Here is a 21827-nt window from a genome sequence, read left to right as displayed (position 1 = left end):
CATAGACATATTGTCGAAGGGTTTAATATTTTACATTATTCGTGCAAGAATTGAGTTATCAGGGCAAATTATTCAGTTTTTTTCCAAAGATCAATGCCGATATTCTTACCTTTTAAAAAACAAAGTTGGTAAAAAAGGCCGGCACGGGAAAACATTGGACGTTACCCCACGTGTATCCCGCTATTTATTTGGACCTTAAAATTCAATGGAGGACCTTATTTGGACCTTAAAATTCATTAACGCACTTTTCATTAACTTGTACGCAATGTCAGTGAGAGCAAGAATATTAAAAAACCATCAAAAAACTTTGAAAATACAGCCTCCGGTTGTAAAGTTTTCAAGACCTGCGGCTGCTTTTAACATCCATATTTAGCTGTACGAGCGAATGTCGGTGGCGCTCAAAACTTGGTTGTTATTCCGCGTAGCAATACTTACGAAACTGTGCCAATATCAACAGGTGCAAAGGAAGACGAAGCACCAGTTCCTTTCTCTGTAAAATTTAGATAACGAGTGCTTTTTCTTTGTATCTATTTTGTTCTAAATTCTTTCATGCCAAAAAACAAGTTATTTTGAATCCGGACGTTTGGGTAAATGTCGGACGGCTTGTATAGCTATTTCATGCACGGGTCTGAAATGACGTCATAGGACGAGTTAGCACTTTTGAGTTGGTTTGAAGCAGACAGAAAAAACTGCCAACTTCTGAAAGATGCAACAAGCAGACACAAGTTCATGGTTTTCTTTATATTAAATATTTACATAAGATTATACAAGCTAAAATATTCATACCTAATAAAAGACATCCAAAAATGCAGGTTTCATGACAGAATCAAAGGGTCTTCAACTTCGAAACCCCACAAATACTTTCTAAACATAATTGTTTGTATAGTTTAAATTTGAAGACACAGGTCCTTAAGTCTTATTAGCAAGCTTTTGGTTACCATTTCATTATACACTTCTCGCATACACCATTGTTTGTTTACTGTCGGCTTCTTAAGTTTGAACATCTATTAGATTGCAATTCCTCGACTAAAATAAATGATAAATTAAATGCAAACAAAGACTAACTATTCTGCTGCTCAAGACTCAGCAGTCCTTAGTACATTCGTGTTTGATGTCGTTTGTTTACCCGTAGTGATGTCATTATTCTGGGAAGGCACTTGCTTCACTGGGTTACCATTTGCAGGTTGCTGTGTCCATTGCAATGGTAGATTTCCCGGTTTTTTCCCACCTGTTTTAGACCGGTTAGCCTGTTGCGCTTTTTGGTGCATCTGGGCCTTTGTTGATTTCCCAGTTCGGGTGTTGTGAGAACTTTGACCAGGAATTTCATGGAATAGCTTTGTAATTGTACCAACTGCTTTAGTCCGGCCTTCTCGGAAAATCATCTTGGTGCCAGCTTGTATGAATTCCGGATTTTTAATGAAGCGGAATCGGCAAAGTGCCCGGTCACCCGTCCGAAGGTGTTCTCTGTCCATAGACAGAATTGTTGCTGTCTGGCGTAAACTACCACAATGCACTGCGGCAAAAATTTAATTCTTTAGCAAGGTTAGTAGAAGTCTGGCTATGTTATTTAAAAACTCCGCACATTGCGCAATATACTCCGCACATGCACTTCTCTAAAAACGGACAGTAGCGCTAGGCGCACAAGTCTTTCGAGTGGGATAGAGGGTTTCGTGGTTGGCCTACCGTTAAATGAGTAGGTTTGCAATAGATAAAAAACACATCCAAAATTCTAGAGAGCTCGATCAGACAAGCAATTATTGTCACAACGACAGCATCAAACGTAACGCGGGAATCGCTGTCTGGTTGAAATTTGATGGTAAGGATAGGCACGACGATCATTGTAGAAAGAGGCCATGTAAGTTCATTCCAAGAAAGTTACTCATTCGACACTGAGTCAATAGCCTTTAAATTAAACCAGTGCACGTTATATTATTGATAAATTAATGTACCTAAATTTAAAACATGTTTTTCAAAAAAGATGTACGGGACATGGATAAGATTCAAAAGGCACGTTGAGTCGGGCGTGACCCACTAAAATGTACTGTGGCAAAAATTTTAGTCTTTCAATAAGGTTCGTATCAATGGACAATGGCTCTACGTTTCGTCTCGAATACGTTTCAACCAGGCGGAGGTCTATATCGGTCAAAATTCTCTCCTAATGCCAAGTATACTCATATTAGAGTATACTTTACAATTACGTTAGAACTGTTTGCCGCAAAAGCCTTTCTTCTATATATTTATGCGTTATTATTTGTAAATTGCTCATAATGATCAAAGTTTATAGAAAAGTATGCTAGACCATTACTAGCTGATTCAAGTGTTAATCGGTAACCTTGCTCTTAAAAGATCCCTGGTGGCAAAACCGAAGTCAACTTCAGCTGGCGGTGAAGCCTACGGGGACTCTGACTCAACTATTTTCAGTTACCAAAGCAACGTGTATAGAATAAACTGGTTTGGCAAATGAATTTGGCTTGAACGCAACAGTACTTACCCATTGCTTGGTACCTTGTCGTGATTGTCGTAGGATGATGCAAAACGAGCACCTCGGCTTCAAATTCCCATGTTGCAGCTGGTTCTAAATCCCTTGATGTCATCACCATTCCTTTGCGAATGTCTTGTCTTTTGATCTGCGAGAGACGAATATTATTCAAAATTTCCAAAATAATTTCCAAGAGAGAAATTTCCAATTATGCAATGTTGAGAAATTTCGTAGGGAAGATTTGACAAGAACGATACAATTTTCAGAAATTTACAGCATTGAATATCGGTCCCTGTCAACAAATATTCTAGAAAATTGCCAACTTGGATGCAGACAAGTAAAAGCCGCGAAAACAACATGTACTAATCTACTTTCAAGATCATAAAATTACTTTATTTCTGATATATCCAAAACGAAAAGTAAACTGTTAAAATGAAAATGACATTTATTATAGACTTGAAGGGCCTGAAAGTGAAAAATTCAGAATATTAGGCTAGAAGGCAAGTCTGAGAATTGGCCTGTGATGTTAACAAGAACAGTTCTCGATTCTGTAAGATGCAAAACTACTTACCTTCTTTAGAGAAAAAGATGCTGTTTGGCCAGCTCTGACTTCCTTTACTGGCATACGTTTACGATGAACACTCTTGACTGGCAACGGCTGGAAGCTACCCGTGGAGTCTGGGCCTAACAATAAGACATCGTTAACATGGACGACGCCTTGTAGTGTTGTCCCAGAGACGACAGTTCCTACACCCTGCAGGGAAAGATTTTTACATGAAGACAATGACAACAGGTAGTTAATAATGTAACGAAGGAGGAACACTGGATTCGTGACTATTACAGGCAGGAAAAAATACTTGACAGATAAAAGGTATCACGGATAGGAGTTTGCTGTGTCTAAATCGGTGTAATCGTTAGTTGGTCAATAATAGGTGTTCAGTCGTAGAAATCGCGATACCATGGCGTCTTTGCCTAATCTTAAAAAACATTAAATTTGATGCAATAGAGAAAAAAGGTGAATGAGACAACATTTAATCAGACTTATACAAACTGATACTGGAATCAAGTCCAATATACATTTTTAGGCAGGCTGTAATACTGCCACAGTTCAAATGCACCAAGAACTCTTTCTGTTAGTTCCCTATTCATTAATAATTGCTATAACACTTTTTGATTCCCAAAACTAGTCGTGAAACTTAGAATTTGACTTGGCGATGATAAAATTCTGGGACGGATTGCTAAGCGGAAACAGCAAAGGCTTGGAAAAACTTTGACAAAATGAAGACTGTGATTTGGAGACTATTACCAAGGTTAAATGAACAATGAACAACAAATAATCTGCACAGGCCGGCAAACTATGCTTAGGAAAGTCGGACTATGGAATCTTCTTCAGGTTCGAATTAATAGCCTGCGCGCCGCAGACTGGATTTGTTTTGCCAGAGATGAATTTAGTTGAATGGAAAATACTAAATTCATATCTTGGAAAACCAGTCGAGTCTGCTCGCAGGCTATACTTAGAGCAACCGCTTATCTGCGATAGCCGGTAGCTAGTGCAGATACTTTTAATTCTGGACATTGACAATGGTAAGATACCTATAAACTCCAACATACTCCAAACTTAGTCTATCCAACAAAAGTAGGACGCAATGATAGGTATATTTACCGGAACCGAGTACGTATCATCAATCTGGAATATGGCAGGTTCGTTTGCAACAAAGCTGCTTCTTGCAGACAGGAGATTTAAGAACATCTTTAAAAGGTCAATGTTTTCTCCTGTTACATTAGAAATTTGGAAGATCGGACATATCCTAGAAAAAGAAATAAATTTCTTCATATATACATATGAAAAAGACACATATTGCCCGGACATAAATATAAATCTTGAGCGGTATACAAGATCCCAAAATCTAAATACTGTTTTCTTCTAGATGTATTGGTGAATTTGAACATAACTAAAGGTTAGCTACGATCTGAATAAATTTCGTATTGGTCACCACACCTAATAAAATCATCAGATTTCTACGTTTATTCGTAAGGGTGCATCGATGATTTAAACCCCGTTTACACGAGACCTGGACCAGATCCGGATACTTGTGGATCCGATCTCAGGCGTTTACACAGGATCCGATCCAAAACCATTTGCATTTTCATGTGTCGGGTCCAGGCGAGATCTACAGATAACGAGCAGGCGATTCTAAAAAAATGGCGAGCATTAGACATTTTTCAGCCAAACTGAGTTTGAAACAAACAGTCCAAACTGGAAATTGGAGGGGTAAAGCGACTGGAATAGCTGTTTACAAATAACAGACTCATAGAGAAAATGAAAATAAAAAATATGCTTTAAACATATTTCTAAGACTTCTGGATTCATCTTATCGTACAAAGTTTTCCACACAGTAGTAAGTCAACTTCGTGTTTGGTTTTCTGACGCCAAACTCACGATCCGGATACTTTTGGATCCGATCTAGCCCAGATCTCGTGTAAACAGGGTCCTAGTGTTCATCCACACATAAAACAAGCATGCAGACAGTGTCTTTGCAAACCCCTTGCCATTTTAAAAGCAATGTCCTAAATCTAATTACAAATAGACAATGGGTCAAACAAGAGGGCTAACGACTTCAAACACAATACATAATCAGTATGTAGGATATTCCAGAAAATAGGAAGAGGTTTAAACATCACTGAACGATGTAAACGCCTGTGGCTGAAAATTAAAGCAACATTATACAGTTGCAAGCTGATAGCTTCCTAAAAGGTTTTCAAATTCAAGACTACAGCCCTTGCTTTAACTGTCGTAATAGCTAAATTGTTTTCTGAAACTCTCCCAAGGCTGTTTCCCCTCCTTCCATCCATCACAAAGTTTATTTATCACAATACGTATGACTAGCTGTGAAAATCTAACTCGTATAAATTTTATAAAAGCCTTTACCAATTTAATCACCATTGTAAGGGGATGATGACATAATGTGGAGGTAACTAAAGCCTGGAGGCGTTGACCTATGAGCTTGTGGTGTCCCAACTATTTAGCAAGGCCTTAAAAAGAACTGCTTGTTTTATATGGTTTTCTATTTATAAAGGGTTAAAAGCAGGTTTTTGACATCACCAACAAATAACCATATCAAGTCATTAATGAAACGGCAAAACCAGAATGGAGGGCATAATTAGGCTACGTCACGTACAATATCCAATACCCAGCATACAAACTATGACCAGCAGATTATACATACAGGCGCAATGGTGTAATGAAAGTCACAGACTTGGCTAAACCATATAAAATACCTTTCCGAGGTGAAGTTAGAGGCAGATAAGATGAGATCATCTTTATTCTGGACAATCACTGGTATCTTACGGCATCCAGGGGACTTCAGTATTCGACAGAGCAATTTCATTGTCTCTTGCAGAACGTTAGCTGGGCACATATCAATTTTAGTGACCACAACAAACACAGGAACATTCAAGGCCAAGGCAAGCCCAAGGTGCTCTGAAATAAAAAACAAACATTTTCATATGACAGTCTGAAACCATTGCAAGAAATAAATGTGACATAAAAGTATCAAATTAGACACATCCAATTTCACTGATTTGGGGGATCTTTTCTTAAGCTATTTCTTGAGCAAACGTAGTTGGTATTTTTCTTAATAGCACCTTAGAAGACCATTCTCACTAACGTATCCCAGATTGGAGAAGCTTCAACGGGGGTAATGGGAAATAAAACTCATTTCGATCTAATCACTAACTAACCCATTCAAAAACCTCGGCGTTGGCTTTTTTGGTCATTGGAAAGTGATTATAAAAAGATTATTAGCAATATTAGCAATAAAATGATGACGACATCGTTACTATGACGGATGCCAAATTTCTTGGGATTTCTGACCGCAAACAAAGGCTCATTAAACATTTTTACATATTTGGTCTGGTTTTCATAAAGAACGTAACTCTGCAGTGTATATTTGTGGTTTAAGTGGATAAATTAGTAACCTCACGTGGGTGAATTTAGTTAATGTTCTTTCGTTGGCTTCAGTATCAGCGAATGACGACTCTGTCGCCAAGAAATTAGTACTCAGGGAACTATTTTTGCTTCGTTATTAATAGTCTGGTATGAAAGGTCACTAAATATGGAAGTCCTGCTTCATGTTCTATTCCTCAAACTGACGTTTCACACGGCTGGGGAAGGGCCTCAAAGACTTTAACAAATATAGCTTGATGAAGGAGTATTAAAATTAATAGACTTATTATCTCATTGGGTACAAAGGGTGGCACTGATCGATCAGCATTCACAGATGACCACGCCTTAAGTGAACAGAGGCAGTAACGTTGCTCTTGTGCATCTCCCCCTACTTCACACTAATTTTGCATCATTATAAAAAATCTACTACACGTGTCTAGTTATGATTTATAAGTCGTTAAGGGCATTTAGGATTTGGTATGCGAATTATAAGATTAAAAAAGTAATTAGTTGACAAAGAATAATTGATTGTCAAAACTCTAGCAGCTGCAACATGGGATCAGAAAACAGAATCCCGATTCTTCAATCAAGTAAAAGGTTAGAGGAAACTGAAAATATTAATTTAAACGTCATATTTTGGTTATCAACCAATTTCTCGTACTTTGAAGAGATTTGAAGGATCAAAGCAATATTATACTTGTACTACACACAAATATTGCCTTTTCAGGCATTTTTTAGCAATGCTATTGATAACCGCTTATGAATTGCTTACCAAATTCCAGTTATACCGATTTCTATACTTTTTAGCCTGCTTAATGAGACCCTTTTGTGTTATACTTAAAATGGAAATTTATGACATTACCTTTTGTCATACCAACCACACCCATATTGGAGCCAATCTACGACGAAACGTGGAATGTATTTAAATCTCATTTGCACAAACAGTATTTCAAAACACTTATCTAGATAAGAGCATTCGCAAAAGTCCTATAAAATTGGCTTAATTTGTCCAATACATCAAATCTCAAAACGCGGGATTCTTACGTCACAATCTTAAGATCTACAAATCATGCACTTGACCTTTTGCCTAAATAATTGCCAGAGCTGTAGAATCACAGAAAAGAGGTGAGACAGAAGAAAAATTCTGTTCATTTAGAAGGTTTCATTGTTCTTTTGGACCGGGGAGAGCCACGCCATGCCCAGGAGCAGGTCCAATGCTTTGGCCCCTTCTTATGTGAAGCGATAAACATAAGATGTGTTTAACAAGTTTTAGAATGAATATAATTTTATTTTTTATGTCTAGTTCATTAATTACCATGTTATCAAGTTACATGACTCTAGGAGTCAGACCTGATCCAATTTCGGTCCAGGTAGGCAAGCTTACCTTGGAGGGATTAATGAAATGTAGTGCAATTTTGTGTATGGCTCTGTACTGAATAGGGAAAAATTGCTTTTTGTATAGAAGAAATAAATAAAAATTATGGTTCTACGCTAACATCCACAATACCTGGTTGTGGTTCGCAAATACCTCAAATTGTCTCGCATATCTCAAATGACTGAACCTTGTTTAGTTAATGCAACAATTGGAGTCAATGGAAAGATACAAACCATCAGCATGGCGTAGTCTGGCGAATGCCCTGTCATTCCAAATACTGTTGTTTTGAGGTATCTTTCATGTCCAGCCAAATCGATGAAGGTGATAACCTGAGGGAAAGCAAAGATGATATAAAAAAATTGCCATTGCACAAGCATAGTACAAGAGAAAGGATTGTGAAACTGTCGTATTAGAGGCAGCTGGTGTTGGCAAATACGAGTCGAGTCGAGAAAAAGATGGAGCGAGCAGAAACTCCAGGCAATTTGAAAGGAAACGTGCAGAAACATCAGTGGCATCAAAATAACGCACCATGTTGCATATGTACTAAAACAACCAAAGATAAGATGATGTCAATGCAGTTGCGGCGCTACAGGGGGACTCGGCAGGATCAATTTTTAATTCGTCCGATGAAAAAATTTTGAGGGATGGGTAATATTTTGGCAACCTTGTTATATGATCTAATGCTATGATTTTTCCCTTTACGTAACTGAAAGTTAGTCGTGGGCCTTCATTTCAGGTAAAATTTGCGTTCCATTTTGGTAAAGAGCGTTTTTGGTGTATAAAAAGGCGTGGCCTAAAATCCCCCCCCCCCCCCCAGAGCTTAGTCAATGGACGAAAAAGCTAGTGATATTATGTTAGTAAGGTATGCTTTTATTCCTGTAAGTTAATAGCGATTGCTTCAAAGTAACAACCTTTCTACCCTTCCCCCTCTCCTAAAGCTTATACTCAGATCAGCGTTAGCATTTAAAATGAACAGGGAATCATTTCACGTTTTTTGTTTCCACCAGAACCTTATTTTCTAGAGACGCTGAAAAGGTGACAAAAAAGGGAGGCAAGTACTTCATGAAAGGTTTTATTCGATCGAAAATTCGCTTGACAAATTTCTAATGTTTTTTGATCAACTGCAGGTCTCCAATTTGGCATGTAAACCAGAACATGTTCAACAGCAGGCAGTTATAGTACCTTTTTGATAAGCCAAACCTATCACTCCTTATGAAAGAGAAATTCCTGAGAAACACAGCATTTTTCATTCTGGGCGATGTATAATGGAATACTGAAGAAAATTTTGCCAAGATTTCAGCTGTTAAAAGGAAATGCTTCACTGCAGACCGATAATTGAAATGGGTGAAAGTTACTAGATTATAGCAAGAAAATTCCCTTGACCCATCGCTGCTATAAGTATTGAACGTAGGGTGTTTTTTACTTTAATGTTTAGCAATTCCTAATAAAAGTTTTTACATAGAAAACCTAAAATAAACAAGAAATACCTTTGCTGAGTCACGGCATATCCGTTGCCAGTCAAGAGCACCACCTGTTGAGACGAAAATGTGTGTAAGCTAAGACAATCATTAATTCAAGGTCCAAAAATGTACGTCAAATTGAGCCATTAGAGTTCAGAAAACGCCTCAACCAACATCTGCATGAAATTTTGCTTTATTCGCCTTCCTCAAAACGTATCTTTTGGATAAAAGCTTCTCAGAAAGAGAATTTAAGCATAAGCATCTATGGTTTGGTTTTTAAATTTGTCCGGAGGAAATAGAAGTTCAAGCAAAATAGTACATTCTTCACGCATTATCCACTCTTGCCAAGCTATGCATTGGCCTACCTCAAAGCTGTGGAATCGTTATGTTTTCTGAACTCTAAGCTATGACGCTACTACAAAAGAATTCTTTAAAGGCAAGACCTTTTTGTGCATATACACTCAACATTCATAAAACATGGCTTTGAAAAAAACAAACATTTTATAACATATTGGCTAAAAGCTTTTTTGACACTCTTCAGAGGATAAAACGTCAGAATAAGGGTACGAAAAAACACGATGAAAAATATATACCCAGTTGTGGATCGAAATAGGCCAAACAGAAAAACGCAAGCACAAGACTGGTATAGTTAACCAATCAGTGCTGCATGCCTGAAGAAAAATTACCACTGGAGTCCAAGAGAGAAAACGAACTCCTTCTGTCTGCACAATGGCGGCTTTTTAGTTTGTATGTAGACCGATTCCAAAACTGCTAGATGGGAAGACGACCGGGCTCTGCCAATTATCTGAAACATGTCGTCATGTTGTAAAATGTTTGCTTTTTTCAAAGCCATTTCCAAGTCCTGTGCCACCAAAAACTGTTCACATTTATATAACACTTGTATGATGAATAGATTCATGGTTATAGACTTACTATGTGAATCTGGCTTGTTAACAATATCTCCCTTGCTGTCAAACCCAAGAATATCATTGCCTACACTGCTTGTTCTACCAGATTCAACTTCATGTTTATGTTTGAATAGCTTCAGACGAGCAGTGCCCCTTCCATCATCCAATGTACCATGTGTGAGAACACCAAGCAGTGTACTTTTTCCAGCATCTACATTGCCAACCACTGCCACTCTGTTGATTGATAGTGAAATGATTAACTATTATGCTATAGCGTTAACTACAAAATGATTGACTACTATGTTTGATAGGATGGGTTCCGAAACTTTGTTTGATGCGTGTACCAGCAGCACAGGTCTTAAAATGTTTGGCACTGAATAAGGAAGAAAGAGACAGAAAAGATAAAGGGTTTTCCAACTGAATTGCAGATCCTTCTGCATGATGCTGTGATTCCATAATTTCTCTGTTCTATAACATTTCTGCTTGACATAATTTCAAAGGACATTCATGCCTTTGAACACATGCTAACACTAACTGTAAAATCTTAAATAATTTTATGTTCATAACTCAACATTCATCATACTAACTAAAATTAAAGAATGAATGCATCGATTATCACTAGGTATCTGATCGCACCTGTTAATCTTTGAGTAGCTGAAATTAACATATGTTGCTTCATACCTTACTTCACAGAAATCTTCCTCTATCATTTTTTCTCTGATCAGGTATTCAGCTATTTTTCCATCATCAGATTCTTTCTCCCTTAGCAAAACAAGGTCACAGTTCAGGTGTTCTGCCATGCTCTGCAAAGTTGCCACAGATGCTTTCATATCAGCATCATTCAGGCCTGAATCTCCGCCCTCTAAATGATCAAAGGAAAACGCGATTTCTTCTACATGAAACAAATGAATCTCTAGGTTTATATACATAAAAATAACAAAATTAGGATAAGAAGCAAAAAGCAGTTTGATCCACCTCTTTCACTTAGCATTTATAAATAAAAAACTATTTGACCAAATGAAATAGTTGTTTGCAGCAGACCTTTAAGCATAAGAAATGAACAAATATACTCGATGAACTAAAATTAGCACTTTATTGCAATTTTTTCACCAATAGCATAAAATTAGAGGCAATCATGGATAAAAATTGGAAAATTTGTTAGTAACATTTTCCATATATTTGGAGAGTATATACTTTGATTTGAGAATAACAATATTTTTGCAAGTAGTTCTTTGTCCTTTGTAAATTTAAATTAAAGCATGTTGAACAAAAAGGAAAAAGTAAGTTACCACCGATTCCAACTTCATAAATAGTTTCACCCATTCCATCCTTTATTCTGCTACGGATTCGACTGAGCAAAATATCATAGTCATCATCTGAAGGTGAAACTAGAGCAACCTACAATGATAGAACCAGATGTCAAAAGTTTGGTTATTGCTCAAAATGCAAATCTTACAGAATAATTTGTTCTACAAAGAATTAATTAAAAAAGAAACTATTAATGTATTGATTACTTAATCTAAAATTGAAAATTATCAAATGCCAAAAAGTTGCTGTTTCTTTCTTTCTTGATTCTAAAACTTTAAAGTTGCTTTGAAAAAAGCAAACATTTTTGAACATTTTACTAAAGCTTTTTCTCTGGTACTCTTTAGAGTATAAAAATATGTCCATGAATGTCTTGTCTTTTGTTACATAATTTATAAAAAGAAGAAAATATTGGCTTTCTATTAGTAAAAAGCAGCAATTTATCATAATATAATGTGTGCTGAGAAGTCCTATGGATACTTCCTAATGCAAAGTTTATCAAACTCAGTGGCGGATCCAGCCAAAAATCTGACTACCGCCGAAATGAGATAGAGGGTTGACCACACCCTTTAGACCACACCCATTTCTTGGTCACACCTGGTTTTCTAAAATGATTATTGCTTTCTATAATTTCTTATGTAGCCCATTTTCAAGAGACAAGCGGTGCTTTACTGAAATTTCATGTATCCTTACAACAAGCTTGAGAAGAAATAAATAATCTTATTCAATATTCTGAGGATGGATATTCTAAAAAAATTTACGGCATTTAGACGAGGAACACCATCGAATTAGAAAAAAAGATACATTTGGCAGAATTTTGAAGTGTCGCCTAAAACTCGCATTTAGTCGGACAATTACTTATGAAAATCAGACCTGTTGAAAATTACTAAGTTTAAAAAGCTAGATAAAATTTGCAATTATTGAGAGCAACTTTTGTTAAACAAAGAATCATACTTTTGGCGAATATTGTGGGCCTGACTTTTAATTTAATATTCTTTTAAAATATATTGCTACGAATAGTTGTGTATTGTACAGAATAATGGGTCACATTGGCTTTGAAGTTACAGTTTGCCCACTTGCAGAATATGTAGGCATCCCCCCATCTTTCTGTAACGTTTGAGCCGCGTTGAGCGGCAGTACTACTTCAACCCCCCATCTGAGCGGTAGTCAACTCGGTTGTTCATTGGTTGTCAACAAAATTTGTATGCATCCCCCCAGGTTGGCAGTGATTTCTGACGATTTGATTGGTTTAGGCAAGCTGACTACCGCTCAGTGCAGCTCGAATCCGCTCTACACCGACTCAACCCCCCTAGCTAGCAAGCCATGATTTCATCATCCCCCCATGCTAGCCTTCTATTTGCAAACATGTGGCACGCAATTTCCATAGCGATATGGAGATTAAAACATACTTCTGTCTCTGTGGAAATTTCAGGCATGTTCCTAGGAAGAAAGGCTTGGTTTGCAGCGCGATCAAATATTTTCAATAATTAATAATGGTTTAATTAAAGTAGTAGGATAAACATGAGAATGATCCTTGTTTCTATAATTTTTTGAATAATCTGACTACCGCTCGAGCGGTAATGGCGGTAGTCTGGATCCGCCACTGAAACTGTGGATTGAAAACTGCATAACTACCCTTGAACAGGCCTTGCCCAGGAAGGCACTCAATCGAGTGCGCACACCTAGAGCGCATCCAAAAAAGCCTTCTTGGAGAGCAATTTATAGACCCCCTCAAACGTCAAAACAATATTACCACGGAGCAAAAAATTTTTTTGTAATTTGTGTTAAATAAGCGTGATCAAGCATAAACAATCTTCCCAACAGATGGCAATGTTATGATTTGCATAAAATTAAGCAAATTCAACATTGGGTTTTAGATATCAACCAAGGACATAGGCCATCAAGCGTATTCTCCAGCAGATTTATTTGATTTTCGAGCAAGCATTAATCTTCTGTAGGAGTATTATTTTCTGTTTTTTCCTAATAGCTTAAAATCACCTGTGCAAATCAGCAATCATTTCCACTCAAATTATTGCATTGCTTTTCAGTTTTCATTTAGTTTCACGAGTAGTAGATGTCTTATTGAATGGATGGCATAAAAAAGGAAACAAAGTTAAATGTTCAACTTAAAGCCATGCATTTTGATGAAACAATATGTAAAGCTGAACATAACAATAGTGATACTAACGGTGATAAAAGCAACTTACATATCTAAAAAATCTGATCAATTTTGAGACTTCGAAGCTTTCCATATGAAGCTCTCAATCTTCCAAAACTCTCAAAGGATGTTCTCAAGGACATTTTATCTAGAGGTGCGAAATAGAGCGCCTAGAGTTTCTAAGGCGCTCTTTTTATAGAGCACCTTCATTTTGCTTAGAGCAAGGCCTGTCCTGAGGTGTTATTTCTTAAGTTTTTGCCTTCAACCTACTGTTTTAGAAACTTGCAATGCCTCTTATAATATGCTTGGGGTTACTTGCCCAAGTTGAAATTGATGCAACAAGGTATTTGGGATGCACCAAAATGCATAATCAAAGATGCATAATCAAAGAATGTACCTTTGCATTCAGTTTCCCTGCTTCTATCACAATTATTCCATTCTGGATTTCCTCATCTTCTTCTTGTGGACCGAACAAATCATATTGGTAGGTTTCATCAACTACAGATTCTGGATCTGTATTCATTGTTGCGCTGAAAAGAAAAGCAAATTTGTAGAAAATAAATTCAAAAGACAAGGTTAAACTTTAATTGGTAACCATATTAATATATAAAAATATAACTGCAGCTAGTTTGCTCTAAATGTAATTGATGCTCAGTATGCATCAAGGGGTTCTAATGCATTCACAATCATTTCCGTCAATGTGTGCAAATTTAAAATCAATTGACAATTCACAAGGCAAATAGATAGTAAATAGATTTGGTGAATGATCAAGCCATGTTAAGCTAATATTGTGACATATAACTTTTAATTTGCAAAATAAATGGTAGCAGAGTCATATTTGATAGGAAAACATCGGTTCATATGAATCTGTACAACAAAAAATAAAAAATAAATCCAAATGAACAAATATGAACACAAATCAATCCCTGTAAACTAGCTAAATCAAAATATCGGTGCACAAGGATTGAGAGAAATGTGAAGAATTTGAGCATAAATATAAAACACATCAATATACATATGTTTTTTGAAAATAAAAGACAATATGGGTGATACATACCACTCACAAAAATTTGCTCGTGTTTGTTTCCTCAAACTTTACGTTTTATGTGGCCTTTATTTCCCTATCCGAATATCTAAACTTCTTGCAAGCTCATCGATAATTGATTGACGTCTTCTCTTAAAGAGTTGGTATTTAAGAATGATCTGAGGCAATCGTGATGTAACATTAGTAGCGCAACCTTCAAGTATTTATTTCACATTGGTTGCATCATCAAACAAGCACCATTTTGATTCGAATTCATCCTGCTGAATGGACATGAAATCGAGACTAGCCAAGTTCGTTCTTGGGCAAATTGTAAAAAACGGACCTGAAAGCCTTGAAAAATTATTCTTTGCCACTCTTCTAAACGAGATAAGCAGTCAACTGGAAAAGAGAAATCGTTTCCTTTTCATACATTCGACGCTAAATGTAGTTTGCAAATAATTGCATGTAAATAATCACACGCACAATTTCGTAAAATTTTTCTCGTTAAAAGCTATTGCAAGTTACGCACCAAGACACACATTTGGTATCAATTTTGGTTTTCTATTGAATTTGAAGATAGTAAATTACTACAATGACTGGGACAAGATGGTGCCCTTTGCTTGAAGGTGACTGTTTCTTTGTATTTCTGCTGTAAAGCTGTGGATAAATTTTAAAAGAAGAGAAGTTTTGGAAAAGGCGTAAAGAAGACATATTTGAATGATACGGTTTTTCATTTAGGTTTTAATTTTTTGAGATGTCTGAATCAAAGTTTTGCTTCGCTGTAACGATAATGTACACTCTTCCAAAATATTTCTGTAGTTCAAAATAGCATGAAAAATGCGAAAACGTGAAACGAAATGTATTATCTTTATTTTTTCTATCGATGTAGAAAGATCACAATGAAAAAGCTCATTTATGCATCTACCCTGAGACGCAAAGAAAATTATTGGTTTTCTTTTCCCGTCTTCTCCTCCTTTGCCTCCGCATCTCCCAGTTTTTGCTGCCATTCTCTATTTGTTACTGCTGTTAATCCCATTTTTTGCTGTAATTTTTGGTTCTGGTACCCAGGGTAATAAACATCGTGGGGAGCATAACCTTTGCAACAAACTGATAAAAATGAAACGTTTCTGTGAAGAATACAAATGATCATACGAAATTTTCAGATGGAATTTAACAGTTTTAATACTACTGTCAATAAAAGTTCGGGAAGTTTGACGTGGACATGCTGTACTTTTTTCAAATTGAATAAATACTTGATCAAGAAACAGGTCCAACGCAGAAAAAACCCATTTTATAAACACAACTTAATCATCATTTCATCACCGGGCTGTCACATTGAACATTTTGAAATTTGAAAATGGCTTTGAAAAAAACAAACATTTTGAGTCATACTAAAGCTTTTCGTCTGACACTCTTCATAGTATATATCTTTATTTTCTTTAGAAGGGTAACCTGAAAGTTGCATCATTTGAAAAAAATTTGACACAATATTACACTGTTGTAATATGTAATGCTACGCGGAGTATGGATTCTAAGTATGGGTAGAAAAGGCACTATCATTCAAGAAAGCAAGCATGGGGAATACGCATATTTCATATAATGAAAATTAGAAAATTTTTCATTTAGTCTCTTTTTAAACTATTCTCATAAATGATAACTTAATAAGCAGTAGCAATATATCAAAACAATGACGGTAAACGTTTGTGTTCATTTTCCTCCCCCAATCTCTGATTACGTAAAATGTAAACATATCTTGATAAACAATAGCCAACACATAAATAATTTGGTTTAGTTACAACCACTCTGATTAGGAAGCAAATTGATGGTTGATTTCCTCCTGCTTCTAGCTGTTTTTGGGCAAAACACAAGCTCATCTTTGCTTTTTTCATCACTTGAAGATAATACTCAACTGTCTAGTATAAACTATCCTCTCTCAGCTCAAGAGCACATAGGCAGAAAGTCTGAATATATGTGGTACTCGAGATAATTCGCGCTAGTCGTAAGTCAAATGAAAAAAATATGGTTAGTCATCAGTCTTGGGTTTTACACATAATTATTCAGTTGGCAAAACAATGTGTTAGTCACCTAGAAAAAACCCCTTCAACACCCTCAAAGAAACTGTAAATGAGTTTAATACAGTTTCCTTCGACAAGCATTTTCTTTCGTAAAAGAATCTTTATAACAGTCTGAGAAGCGTCACGTCCCAAAACTATTTTTTATGCCTCGTCCCAAAACTATTTTTAAGCACCACGAATTATCAGTAAATTGCCAAGAGTTAGAAGATCCCAAGAGAACGTGCAGAGTACATCCGGCGTTCCACCGGTCTGCATTTTAGGAGTGGTTTGCCGTATCATACCCCCTCAATGAAATCGAGGTTGTTTATTAGAAGAGAATTATTATCGGTCGACCAGGTCTGAAAAGAAATGGCTTTAATCTTAAAATAAAAAGTGATGGGAAATCTAAATCATTTGATTGATTATTAAAAACGCAAACAAGATCGTCTCTATGCTGCAAAATGGCAGAGGCAGACAGTAAAAAAGATCAGGCGATCTATCACGAAAAACAGCGTCTGCAAATGTGTGCAGTTCATGCTATCAACAACCTATTTCAAGGAAGCAATGTCCTTAAGAGGGAAGACATGAACAGCATATGCAAAGAACTTTCTCCAAACACTCTCGTCAACCCACACATGAGCGTTTTTGGTGTCGGAAACTATGATGTAAATGCAATAATGGCAGTCATGTCGAGACGGGGCTATGAAGTTGTCTGGTTCGACAAAAGAAAGTGAGTTGTTCGTCTATGTTCTCATCATGTGGGTGTGTATGATGCTTTACCTCTAAGTTTTACCTCAAGGGTGTCAGCAAACCGTTATTAGTCCTTAAAAATATGTAAATAGGATTCAAAACGTATTTTAAGTGTTTTCGGTACGGTCGAGGAATTAGGTTTTCGCCCAGACACATCCTAAAGCAAACGCTCAATCGACCTGCAAAAATGTTATACAGCAAAGTCCAGCATGTCTAAGCTTGCTACATGCAATGATTTCCCACCTCAAACCTGAAAACATAAAACTTCCCTTATATGTACTGTATACGAGAAATTTTTCTAGCAAATCTTGCTACGTAGCTCCTTGGATGAAAATTTCCTTTCATAAATCTTTCAAGGTCGGTATTTAAGATTGGAAGTAAAAAGCTTGCTCCTTTTCAGGCCCGTCGGAACCGGGGGGCTGTGATGGCTGGAGCCCCCCAATAATTGTCAACTGTAAAGTGCTTCCTTTATAACAGTGTACTGAATGAGAAGGAAAACAATGGGCAGCCCTCCTATATGAATTTTGTTCCGACAGCACTGGTTTTGGGTGTTCTGCCTGATTCAAAACCAAAAAAGGTTTGAGAACTGATAAGAGAAATAGAAAGTTCAATAATTGGTTAGTAACATAATTTTGGCTCTGTTGAGAGTCAAGAATTAAGAATATCAAAACACTCATTGTCTTTTGTTACCTTTTTTGTCGAGTTTTTGACAAGCATAGATCAGATGATATCATAAGCTTATTTGAAAATGCTCGCAAAATTTGTAGTCAATGTATGTAAAACATTTGTAAAAGACACAAGGTACAGTCTGACATAAGAGGAATTAATTGGTTGTCAGCAGGGGCAAAACTTCCATTGTTAACCAATTGAGGTATCTAAATAGAGGTTAGACAGTGGACTCTGAATAAATTTACAGTAGACTCTGAATACGTTTTGAACATTAGTGGAACAGCAAGCAAAGCTTTACTCTAGATATGTTTGTTTATTTTTACTAATATTATATGTAAATGTAACTTGATTCTGAACAGTTATGTTAACTGGAGTCAGCTGAAACTGCAATATAATAAAACTGATGAAAGGTTCTACTTTTAGTTGACAGTGTGTTTTTAATAGTTATATGGGATGAAACATTCTGATTTTGAGATAACACTAAACTCAGGGACCCTGGAACGATCAAATGGCATGGGGGCAGGCTTCAGTAAAAGGGCATTTGAAAACAATTCCCAGCTTCTTTTAATTCTTTTGTAACTGTCATTTTATTTTGATGTTCTGTAGGCATCTTGTAAATGGGCTAACTGCTGTCATAAATAATTTTAGTACAAGTTTTGAGAAAATTTGTCATGACAAAAACACCATAGCCAGGATTTCATCAGTCTCTTAAATGATTACAAATGCTGATAACAAGGGTACTTTTATGAAAAGAGCACTTTGCCACTCCTTGCCCTTCCTATCAAAGAACAAGAGGGGCTTTTGCCCCTGGTGCCCCACCCCTCTCAGTTCTCACTGAATAAACCCAACTCCTAAGGGTGGCCAAAGTTTGGCCCAGGTGTATCTGGATTCTCCCTCTGGGAGTTTTATAAAAATGGGTGGACAAAGAGTTTGTACTCAATTTTGAATTTGAAGTTGAATCAGTCAATCATGAATATATGAAGGTATCCAAAGCATTTTATATACTGTATTTGTTATTATTATAATAACAAATAAATCATTTATTGTTTTTTTCAGGTCTTTGGAATATAATAATAAATCATTTATTGTTTTTTTTTCCAGGTCTTTGGATGGTATTAACTTTGGAAATATATATGGTATGTTCATCAATACAGTTGCAAAATGGGATACGTTTAAGATTCCTTTCAAGTTATTCAGGCATTGGTTTGCAATTCGACAAATCGGTGGCATCTATCACAACCTTGATTCCAAACTTAAACGTCCTGAGAAAATTGGCAGCGAACTGGATTTGAGATCTTACTTGAAGTCAAAACTTTCAGAACAAAAAACTGAGCTATTGCTTGTTGTTGAAATGTCAATTGCTGAAGAAAGAAGTTGGGAAATTCCGAAAAGCTCTCCTACATAGGAATACATCAGCATAGATTAATTTTTTGCACAGTATTAGATTGTCTCTTTTGGGCATCTTTTAATCTGGATAAAGATCAATAAAAACCCTCAGATTTTTCTAAGCTAAACAATAAAGCAAACCTGGTTTCATGCAGGCCAGGAAATTTTCTTGATGTAGATCATGAAGGATTGTGGAGGCTAGTTCTTTTTGAAAAAGTCTGGGTTTGGACAAGGCCTTCTCCAATTACCCATCTGTATTGTATACAGAAGCCTTGCAGGATTCCCTTTACAAACTTTTTCATTGATAAATCAAAGATGGGCTTTATAGCTTGTGAAGTGTTGGGTATGGTCTTAGCAATTATAATTTGAAATCTGTGTTTTTAATAAAAGGGAGGGTGTTAAATAAGCTTTCAAAGAACTTATTTGTTAATGTGTTGTTAGGCAATTTCTGAGAAACGAATTTGCAATGGCTGTTATTCATAGCTGGCTTTGTCATGCATTTGATGACTAAAAATTTGATTGTGTACATACAGAAGTTTTGTAGGCTTATTACATTTGTTTAGTTATATTAAAACGAAAAATGGGGACTCTCTGCTTAAACTAAATATTAGCTTGAACGTCAAAAACTCTTTTCTAATGAACAAAGAAGAAAAACAGCCAAAAAGACTATTCTAAGGTACTTTTGCAATAAAGAAAGTATGTACGACCTTCTTCCTTCATGGAATATTACTTGAAATTATTTTATAATGAATATCTTAGACATATGATATAAAGTGGCAGTGACAAGAAATCAATGAAAATACAAAGTCATGTCACCTTTTGAAAAACTGAGGGCATAAGACTCCATGAGGAAACTTTCACGAAAATGCTAATTAAATCCTTTAATTGGTTACCTAATGAAAATTGGCAAGTTTTTCTACTACCCATTTAGCTTTTCACTCTTGAAAAAGTACTACCCTAAAAAACATCATGTTTCTAGTGATCTAATTTCTTTTATTCAAGATGCGTTTTTACATATTTAGCTTTAACATAAGCAACACATTAGAGATCAATCAAACCAAGGTCAAACTTTTGTTTATAATAAACATTCTTGCAGAAGGTCACAAAAATTTGGCTTTCTTAGATTTTAGTGATTTTAGTAACAGAATATCATCTATAAGAGACTTTTTACCATTATTAATACCAAGTTTTTTATTTCATTTTACCTATAATATTGTAATATTGTGTTTTTTTTCGTAATGTATAAATTATTATAACACTAATATGAAATCGTTACCTCATTAAAATGAAATACAAGAATTCGTTCAATGTCAACTATTTTTCAATTCTCAGAAATTCTTTGAAATCCGGAAAGATTTAACAAACAGACACAATACCAGGTTTAGATAATTTAGAAACATATATATTTAAAACCCTTCACGAAGAACTGGTTTGAAATTAAGTGGAAAGAGAACTGCCAAGGGTTTCATAGAGACAATGTTGTCGCGGGCTTATATGAATAAAGCAGGCCCAGGACAGTGTTGTAAGCAGTGGCGGACTGGCAGGGATGCTAGGTTGCGATCGCAAACCGGGCCTTCTCAATTTCATAATAACCGGGACCTCCGTAGATAAATTCGAGAAAATAACTCTGTTAATTTCATAGATATCTATGTTCAAGAGAATACAAGTCACAGAAATGAAGATAAAATCCTTAGAAAGAAAACATTTCAGTATTGCTTACCAGGGGCATTATTGTGGCTAGGCGGGACACGGGGAAATTTCTCGGTGGCCCCCTTTCGAGTGAGTTTGTAAAACCCAGGAAAATATATAATATGAACAAAATCTTTGGTGAGAAAACGCCGCACTTACATGTATACTCAAGTTCACAGTTCAGAATTAGAGGAGGTCAACATTTACAAACAGGCAACTGTGAAAGAGATGCGTGGAATATGAACAGGGCTTCGGAGAGGGGGACAAACTGTCCCAGGGCCTCGAGGTCTAGGGGTCCTCTTAAAGCAAGGAATTCCAAATTAAGAACTGAATTTTAACGAAACGCAACAAAGTATGCATAAAAATTTGTAAAACGATGTAAACGACTGTAAAAAGCATTCTGAATCGTGTTTCAAGCTAAGTTAAAGGGCGTGGCCGAAAAAATTTTCTGCTCGCTTCGCTCGCAATGCATATATCTCTTCTGTTGCATTTTTGTCAGTATCAACTGTGCACTACAGCATTGAATTTGTTCCTCATTTTTTGCAGTCTTAAAGTAACTATGGTTAGAGAAAAGGGGCTACACCCCAACAAATATAGCAGATGAACCTTTCAAAATGATAAAAA

General features: G+C 36.2%; 2 protein-coding genes across 2 annotated transcripts; one reads left to right on the top strand and one right to left on the bottom strand.

Moving 5' to 3' along the window:
• Positions 1 to 726: 726 nt before the first annotated feature.
• Positions 727 to 14956, bottom strand: LOC135692178 (GTP-binding protein 1). The gene is made up of 13 exons (XM_065210240.2): positions 14689 to 14956; positions 14029 to 14161; positions 11458 to 11566; positions 10850 to 11030; positions 10194 to 10402; positions 9288 to 9331; positions 8034 to 8129; positions 7288 to 7324; positions 5759 to 5960; positions 4143 to 4287; positions 3051 to 3233; positions 2492 to 2627; positions 727 to 1513 (listed from the first exon to the last, which is right to left on the bottom strand). The coding sequence occupies exons 2-13, from the start codon at positions 14152 to 14154 to the stop codon at positions 1077 to 1079; spliced, it is 1905 nt and encodes a 634-aa protein (XP_065066312.1). The 5' UTR covers positions 14155 to 14161; positions 14689 to 14956; the 3' UTR covers positions 727 to 1076.
• Positions 14957 to 17035: 2079 nt separating this feature from the next.
• LOC135692185 (josephin-1) lies at positions 17036 to 20802 on the top strand. The gene is made up of 2 exons (XM_065210247.2): positions 17036 to 17439; positions 19230 to 20802. The coding sequence occupies exons 1-2, from the start codon at positions 17171 to 17173 to the stop codon at positions 19531 to 19533; spliced, it is 573 nt and encodes a 190-aa protein (XP_065066319.1). The 5' UTR covers positions 17036 to 17170; the 3' UTR covers positions 19534 to 20802.
• The last annotated feature ends 1025 nt before the right edge of the window (positions 20803 to 21827 follow it).

This window comes from Rhopilema esculentum, chromosome 13 (assembly GCF_057945365.1).
Source record: "Rhopilema esculentum isolate cy_ngs chromosome 13, ASM5794536v1, whole genome shotgun sequence".
Taxonomy (NCBI): Eukaryota; Metazoa; Cnidaria; class Scyphozoa; order Rhizostomeae; family Rhizostomatidae; genus Rhopilema; species Rhopilema esculentum.
Note: the sequence above shows the minus strand (reverse complement) of the source record. Positions and strands in the feature narration are given on the sequence as shown.